General features: G+C 37.7%; 2 protein-coding genes across 2 annotated transcripts; both read left to right on the top strand.

Moving 5' to 3' along the window:
- On the top strand, positions 1-5,449 carry LOC121173549 (uncharacterized). The gene is made up of 3 exons (XM_041009608.1): positions 1-593; positions 4,014-4,424; positions 5,114-5,449. The coding sequence occupies exons 1-3, from the start codon at positions 234-236 to the stop codon at positions 5,447-5,449; spliced, it is 1,107 nt and encodes a 368-aa protein (XP_040865542.1). The 5' UTR covers positions 1-233.
- Positions 5,118-5,989, top strand: LOC121173589 (uncharacterized). Its single transcript, XM_041009755.1, has 2 exons — positions 5,118-5,731; positions 5,814-5,989. The coding sequence occupies exons 1-2, from the start codon at positions 5,480-5,482 to the stop codon at positions 5,895-5,897; spliced, it is 336 nt and encodes a 111-aa protein (XP_040865689.1). The 5' UTR covers positions 5,118-5,479; the 3' UTR covers positions 5,898-5,989.
- Positions 5,990-8,809: the final 2,820 nt, after the last annotated feature.

The following is an 8,809-nucleotide window of genomic DNA, read 5'->3' on the forward strand; positions in this document are numbered from 1 at the left end:
TTGTTCATCTAATATCAATAATATTAGGATCCATAATCAATTTCCATTCAATCATATAGTGTACTGAATAAAAAATAATCTGATAAAAGCCTAACATGTGTAGCCTTTCTTGACATGCCTTTCTTGAAAGCCTGACAGCTTGCGTGACTTTCAGTCAATGAAATTTGCGTTAGACCAATGAAATTTGAGTGAATGAAATGGGTGATTGAATTTGCGTTACTCATTTGCAGATCATGGTTAGGACTAGAGGATTAGGTCGTGCCTTAGGTCAGGTTACTAGCAGAGGTGTGGGCAGAGGAGATCGTGATGATTCCGATGATGCTCCGCAGCGTCGACGGCCTACTGCATCCGCACAGAGGCAGCGAGTCGCTGTGACTGCAACACACGCTGAGCCAGTCATCCCTGCGCCAGATGTTCAGGATGACCGGATGGAGGCACCAGCTGCTGTGGAGGACATTGTGGCAGACATTCGTGTGGACACAGGCGCAAAGGCTGCTGAGGACGCGCATGAGGGATTTCCGGGTGGTCCGAGCGACCCATCCGTGTTGACCCTGTATGCGGATCACGTTGCTTGCAGCGTATGGACGGGAGAGGTATTTATACTATTTATTTTTAGTTACTTGTAATTAGTTTTCCTTTAAATGATGATTTTAACGAATTTTGCGTTCCTTTATACTTCAATTCAGGACGCTCCTGAATTGAAGCTATCCTCTCATGGGAGGAAGGTCCACAGTTTAGGCACGCCTATCCCTGCCATTGAGGGACTTGTTGCTGGTACATGACTAAGTCCTCTTATTGCGTGTTCGGTAGACACCAACGATCGGGGACTTTTGTCCGCGTTTGTGGAGCGGTGGCACCGAGAGACGTCTAATTTCCATCTCCAGGTGGGAGAGCTCACCATCACATTGGACGATGTCTCCTCGCTTCTCCATCTTCCCGTGATTGGCGACTTACACACTTTTGAGCCCTTGCACGTGGACGATGCGGTTCAAATGCTGGTGGACTTGTTGATGGTCTCTCCAGAGTTTGTTAGGGCTGAGACAGCCCAGTGTCACGGACCGTACGTACGCTTGCAATGGGTACGTGATATATATGAGCGCCGATGCTAGGCAGGTCATTGGACAACTGCGGCTCGCGCATATCTTCTTCACCTTCTGGGTTGTGTGACATCCTGAAATTTCTACCCGGAATTTTGTAAGCATTCCATTTAAATAATTATATAAATATATATTATTCAGTGTGTGTGTGTATATATATATATATATATATATATATATATATATATATATATATATATATATATATTCTTGGTAGAAGTATGTACATTGGGGGAGAAATACGCGGGTTAGACTAATTAACGAAGGGTAACCCATAACTGGACGAATATAGATTAATTCGTAATTAATTAGTCTAAAAATTATTGTTTTGCGTGCAACTTATAATTAAACAAAACCAACCTCTGAACCACGCTTAGGGTCTCATTCTAAGTGTTTTGATATATATTGCCTACTTTCGAAAACGGGCCCCGACGGGTGCAAAAAAACGCGAGGGACTGGAATCAGAGAGGTGGCACACAAACCGAGGCAGGATTTCAGCATCCAAAAAGGTCCAGTTTTTTTTTCTTCTTTTATAGCTGAGTATGTGGTCAAATCAAAGGAAAAGGTGAGCCCTTTTTGCTCCAATCAAAAAGGGACATGTGGATTTGCTTTTTGGAAAGAAAATGAAAAAGAAGAAAAATCATTTTTTTATAAAAAGCCAAATCTTCTCTCTCCTTCTCCAGAAACTTCCAGCAGCCCTTCTTTCTCCCTCCATGTTGCTTTTCTTCCTCTTCTTATCCACCATTGTTGTCTCTTTTGAAGCTCCAAATTCCTCTTCATTTCCACACCAAATTGCAAGGAAAAGCTATTTTCGGAGTCTAGGAGCCTACCTCTACCTCGTGGGACCTTCAATTTCAGGTAAGGGTGAACTTCTTCTCTCTTGAAATCTGGGGGTGTTGGGTTTTGGGAGCTATAATGGGTAGTTCTACTAGGTTATTGCTTTAGGGTAGTTGTTTGTGAAGGAAATTGTTGTAATTATGCTAAACTTGACATGTTTGATGTAAGAAAAACTACGCATGTTGATTAAGGGTTTAATAATGATGCTTTGAGATATATGTATGCTTAAAAGGTAGATAGAAAATTGGTAGAGAGGATGGGGAGAGTTAACTTAGAGTTGAATGTGAGAATGGTAGTGTTGTAGGTGGAAAAGTGTGAGATTTTGAGGGTTAAAAAGCCAAATTTGGGGTTAGTGGAAATTGGATTCTAAAGTGAGTTGATTCTAGTTTAGAATTTCAATTAGGACTTGTAGGAAAGCTTGGTCAGAGCAAATGAGGAAAATGAGTGACAAATGTGAAAGAAAAGAGCCATTTATAGTGTAAATTGAGTGTTGAGAGGTCAAATTTTGAATAGGTGGAGATTTTACCTTAAAATCAGTTTGAGCAAGTCTAATTCAATGTTATAGACTTGATTGAGATGAGAGTTTACCCCAAAATTACCCAATTCTCATTTTCACTTTTCAAACCTTGAAAATTCACTAAATTTGGTGGGTTTTGGATACCTATGTTTTGCTTTACCTTGGTTTGAAGTTTGTTTTTGGTTTGAACATGATTCATACATGGTTTAGGACTTGTAGGATCCAATTTGAGTGGAATTGGATGCATGTAAGCTAGATTTCGAAAATCTGCAAAATTATGCAGAAAAGGCTGTCCAATTGTGCATCAAATCTGCCAATTATGCCGAAAAAAATGATTGTGTAGTGTTGGTTTCTGCTGTCACGGGAAAGGTAGTATATCTTGCATTCTAGACATTCTTTAGCAGATCCCAACGGTCAAAACTTAGATTTCTGTATTAGGAACCCTCAGTTAAAATTTCAAGGCGATCCAATGGTTAACGAATCGGAACGAAGAGGATTTTACTGAGGTATGTGGGTAGGAAAAACTCTGTGGAATTTGAATGAATCTTGTGTAAAGATTTTTTGCCTTCACTCTGTTTTTAAGGTAGTTTCATGAAAAATGGAATTGAATTGTTTGGATATTGTGAAAGCTTGGAGAGGTTGATGGGGACCCGGTGATGAGAGGAACGAGGAGAAGGCTACGTACGTGTACGTGAGCTAAATTTAAAGGTGGGCAACTGGGGATGGTATGCTTATGCCTGGGCCTGTGGAAGGGGGATATTTGTTTTGCGCCATCACTCGATCGCCACCTAGTACCACATGTGACGGGTGCCCCATAATCCAATAAGCTTGGTGTGAGAAAGCGTGGAAGAGTCAGTCTTCCTACTTTTATTTGTTGACCACAGAGTGGTACCTGAAGATATGTCGCGAGGGTCAGGAGACCTTGGGGACGTCAGGTGGGGTGCTATTGCCCAAAACCAAGCTTGGCCAATCCCGACCCAACCCGGGCATAGTCAGCCAGTGAGAACCTGTGACGTACCTAAACAGGCGAGCTCCTGACAGTCAACCAATAAAAGAACAAAAGTCCACGAAGCAAGGAGGCTTGTGTGGCGGCTGACCAGCTATTTATCTTGGGTGTTATATGAAAAATACCCTCTGGTAATCGATTACCAATTGTGTGTAATCGATTACAGGGTCTAAAAATTGAAACAGGACGTTCAGTAGCCTCTGGTAATCGATTACCAATTGTGTGTAATCGATTACACAGTGTTATATGCTACTGGTAATCGATTACCAATTGTGTGTAATCGATTACACAATGTTATATGCTACTGGTAATCGATTACCATTTATGTGTAATCGATTACACAATGTAACTTTCAGGTTCCAATGTGCAAAGGCTGTTGTAATTCGTTTTTGGGCACTGGTAATCGATTACATACTTTGACAATCGATTACCAGAGAGGAAATCTTTTGACAAAGACATTTTGACTGTGTGTAGCCGTTATGGGACGCATTGTATTGTTACCTGTGTAGTAGATTTCTTGTGAAAGAGTCTACCCTCCTTCTTTTATCTCTTGTAGATCACGATGGCAACGCAGTTAATCCATGATCGTGTCGTGATGGAGTGCCTAGAGGGTGTTTGGGAGACCCTCGAAGGTAATGAGAGGTGCCGATTCCGTGGCACAATTCGACTTACTGCTACTTCGCTAGTACATCCGGAGCAACCCGCACGCACACTTCAGCAGCCTGTGGAGTGGATACTACCTACACCTACTCCATATCGACCAGTTGAGCCGGTTCCAGTGATAGAGGTGTCATCCTCTGAAGAGGATCTTGACGAGAACCTAGAGGAGTTACCTCCTGAACCTGCTATGGATGCCCCTGACTTACCAGAGGATGATGAGGACCCGCTCTCTGATGTTGATTCTCCAGAGGATTTTATGTCAGCATTTGAGGCAGACTCTACAGAGGAGAGTGGCCCTAGAGGGACAGTGAATAGTGACGACTCTTCATCATAGCAGACAACTCCTTAGATTAGGCGTACATACTTTTTGTGGGTGGGTGTATCTAGTTCAGACTGCTAGGTTTACTCTTTTGATTTTTGGATGGGTAGACCTCTTGTATAGAAAATTTTGATGATTGTATATATTGTGGTTGAAGCCACCACAATTGTTACCTTTGCTCTGGATGTCACTGTGCTATTTTGCAAACTCCCATATTTTGGACAGTTTTTGATGATGGAAACAATTATGTTTCATCTTGTTATTTGAAAAATAAATGTTAACGAACTTTATTTGAAAAGAGTTTACCGACCGCACCTTATTATTTCTCACGTGACCACCTAAAATGATGGCTGATATATTTTTGAAAGAGAAAAATAGTTTGGAGGTTATGAGTGATCAGAAAGAAATGAATCCGAATAGAGTTGTGAACTGACCATTCAGGACTCTATAGTGATAATTTTCCTTCTGAAATTAATTACTGTGAAATGAATAACAGTGCAAAAATTATTTTTTTTCCCATGGTGCATCTATGAGCCACAACTGACAGCTTGGCGGTTACATCACACTGTTGTAGGTAACAAATATGTTTTTTATTCGTTCAGCCTCAACAATGTTCAACTTTAAATTTTGTTACACTTTCATTATTAATGTTTATAATTTTGATGTTACATCTGTAGTGCTGGATTTATGAGCACTTTCTGTCGGTCGCGGACTCCACTGCTGATCAGGAGTACGACGAGGATTCTCCGCGTGCGTGTAGGTGGATTGCGACCAAGAAGATTGTGAAGAGAATTCGTATGCCGGCGTACAGGGAGCGCCTGGATCGACTCCAGATTCCGAATGTCTGTTGGATCCCTTATGGGGAGCACCGAGAGGTCCGGGACTTCCATGTCAGATCATGCTATTCCGGTCTCTTGCGCTGGGGGCCTGTTGCTATTTATTACCGACCGGAGAGGGTCGTGCGGCAGTTTGGCTACACGCAGACCATTCCTGCTCCTCCTGTCGATTCATGAGTCTCGTATGATGATATACATGACAGGTGGATGCACTACAAGGATCATATCATTCCAGCAGGTGATGTGTGCGTTGTGCCAGGCCAGTGTTCCAGTGACTACATGGACTGGTTCTTCCGCATCTCCCATCCTTTCATGACACCAGGCCACACATTAGATCCTCTGCCTCATGGTCACGCCCCGCAGCCCCAAGTCGTCCCTCAGGCCCCGCAGACGGATATCCCTCGCGTGCCGGAGCCAGGAGCATCGTCGACATCTGCGGAGGAGCCTAGACATGCAGTGGTAAGTAATACTAATAATTTACGTCATTTACCTCAATATTTGCATAATAATTTGTGTAATTAGTTTGTTTTGTATGTAACAGGAAGTTTGTGATGACATTGCTGAGAGGTTGGAGCGCCATCTGATTCTAGGGGTGGTCACGCCTGGCTCATCGACAATGAGGTGATCGAAAAATGCCTCAGGTTGGCCAGGAGTGTGACATAGGACCATCTTGTATATGTTAGGTCTAGACGCAGGCGGCGCACGGATCAGGCATAGTTTATGTACATATTTTATATTGATATTCCATGTATATACAGATATTGTACATGCACTCATTTCATGAGTATTGTTGGTTTTATTTATTTTCATTAGTAATGTTAGTTTTATTTATTTTCATTGATTGTGTATTCCATTTGTGTCTATATACACGCGTGTTATTAAAATGGTCTAGTTAACTTAGTTATAGTATATGCAAATTATTATAAATGGTCTAGTTAACTTAGTTTACCAACTAATAAAAAATAATTTGAAATATAACTTTAAATATAATTGAAATAAAGAAGTTGAAAAGGGTGTAAAAAAAAAATAAACAAAAAATGGACATCATCCGTTATCTAAGATCCTTATTTTATATAACGTACTAATATTTTTAAATTCTCTTATAATTACTATTTTCCCACTTATACTAATGATCATGTAAAAAAATGTATTATAAAGTAGTTAGTATTTTAATTTTTAATATAATACTAATTTTTTTATATTCTTTATAATATTAATGATATGATTAATTCTTTATAATATTATCTTTTATGCATTTATTGATTTTTATTAATATGTATAAAATAACCTTAAACAATAATTATAATGGGATTGAGTAAGTATTTTAATATCATCTTCTAAACAAATTTATTTTAAAAAAATATATTAAAAAATTAATTATTTATAATAAATCAATATTTATAAATATATTATAATTAATAAAATAAATAAATATATTTAATTATATTATAAATAAATATGTTGTATCTTTAAAGTATATTATAATTATTTTTCCTCTTACAGATTAAGTTGATCTGGAAGTCTCTTACGGATCAAGTTACGGATCAACTTGATCCGTAGGAGGAAAATCAAGCAAGGGCAATTTTGCCATTTTATTAGAATACTAGGTGCACCAGCAATAATGCTGGGCGCACCTAGCAACACTCCTAGGTTTTTCACTTTGATGGTTCTAAAAAAATTTCTTTATTGCTCATATTCTTCCTTCCAAATGCCAACAATCAATTTTTGTTACTGTGTTTAAAAAGATAAAGGTTTAATTGTAAATTTAGTCTCCATATTTATCTTAGCTCACGAATTTGGTCCCCATGTAATTTAATTTACCAATTGAGTCCCTCATATTTTTGCAATCATGTTATTTTAGTCCTCAACCTCGAAATTAAATGTTGATTGTTAATTGCTTACATTGACTACCACAAGTCACGTTTTTATTTGACGTTATTTTGGTGCACAAAATTAACCCTCATCGGTAATTTTTATTTTACCTCCTTGTGGCGATTATGGGTTTGGATTTTCAATGTTCCACTCATTTCCATTTCTTCATATATGCTAAAGCTTAAATGATTTAGTTTTTGTTTTATTTTATTTTTACAAGTTCTTGAAGAGATTTTACTCTCTGAAGTTTGGTGTAAATTTTTTTGTTTGCTTGTTGTTGTCACTGAACTTACACCAATGAGTTCTTTGTGTGGGAAAAGTACAAATAGTTGGTGCTTTGAAGATCCCACAAGGATTTCAAATCCCACTTGACCAAGTGGTTGCAATTACATGAACCGTTGGGTGCTGGTTTGGTGTGAAAATTAGAACCCTGTTTGAATTGCATTTTGGAGAACTTCAATTCTTAAATGATTTAACATTTGGAAATTGGAATGGACCTTTGGGAGTTTTGGGTGAAACTTGGGTATGATGTGCACATGATACGAAGCATTTCTTATCTTGTTGATTGATTTCAAAGTTTTTGGAGTGAGTAAAGTTGAAGAGTGTTGTGGCACCAAAATAATGTCTAATAAAAATGTGACATGTGATGGTCAATGTAAATAATTAATAGTCAACATCTAATTTTGGGATTGGGGATTAAAATAACGAGATTGTAAAAAAATGGGAGACTCAATTGGTGACTTAAATTACACGGGAACCAAATTTATGAGCTGATATAAATATGGAGACTAAATTTGCAATTAAAACTAGATTCCACAACAAAATATTTTTTGTAGTTTTAAATTTTTTTTATAATGTTATTTTATTATGTAGTATTATTACCCAAGTAATAATTTAGTATGATGTAGAATTTGTATGTTTGTAGAATTTGTTTTGTCATTTTGGCTACTATTAAATCTTTTCTTGATGAAGACAATTGGTATTACACTACGTGTTGTTGCCACGAAAAGGTATCTCCAAACTCTAAAAAGTACTATTGTGATAGATGTGTCAAACACGTCACAAATGTCACCCGAAGATCATTAATTATACCTACATTTTTTATTTCAAAAATATATGTTATCATTTATACACATACTACAATAATTATATTTTTAATTAATCATACAAAAATGTCAATTTAATAAGAGCTAAACAATTTTTGAGGTATATTTAATTATATTACTGGTTTTTCCTCAAACTATGTGTCAATTATGAGACTACTTCTACCACATTCGTGATGTTTGATCGTGATATATCTGATTTGCTAAAACAGACTAGCGCAAGTTGCTCGAATCTAAGAACCTAATGGGTAGCTTTTATTTGTGTGCTATAAATCTGTTAAATTAATTATATCAATCCAGTAATCACTCTTATGTTCAATTTTTAATTGTAACACATTTTCATATGGTATGCCAAAGGAGTTGGTTGACCTACAAGATCAAACCTTTCTACTCAAGGTTGGCTCTGATCGGGGGATGGGATCGAAATTTGAATTGTCCTATACAGTCAAGAAGGTTCTAGTTGATTTTGATTTAATCCAAAAATTCAAAGATCTAGAGATCGTCAAGGTCATTTTTTAAACTATAATGCCTGAATTAATTGAAAATAATTTTACCACATTAA

Source organism: Glycine max, chromosome 15, assembly GCF_000004515.6.
Source record: "Glycine max cultivar Williams 82 chromosome 15, Glycine_max_v4.0, whole genome shotgun sequence".
Taxonomy (NCBI): Eukaryota; Viridiplantae; Streptophyta; class Magnoliopsida; order Fabales; family Fabaceae; genus Glycine; species Glycine max.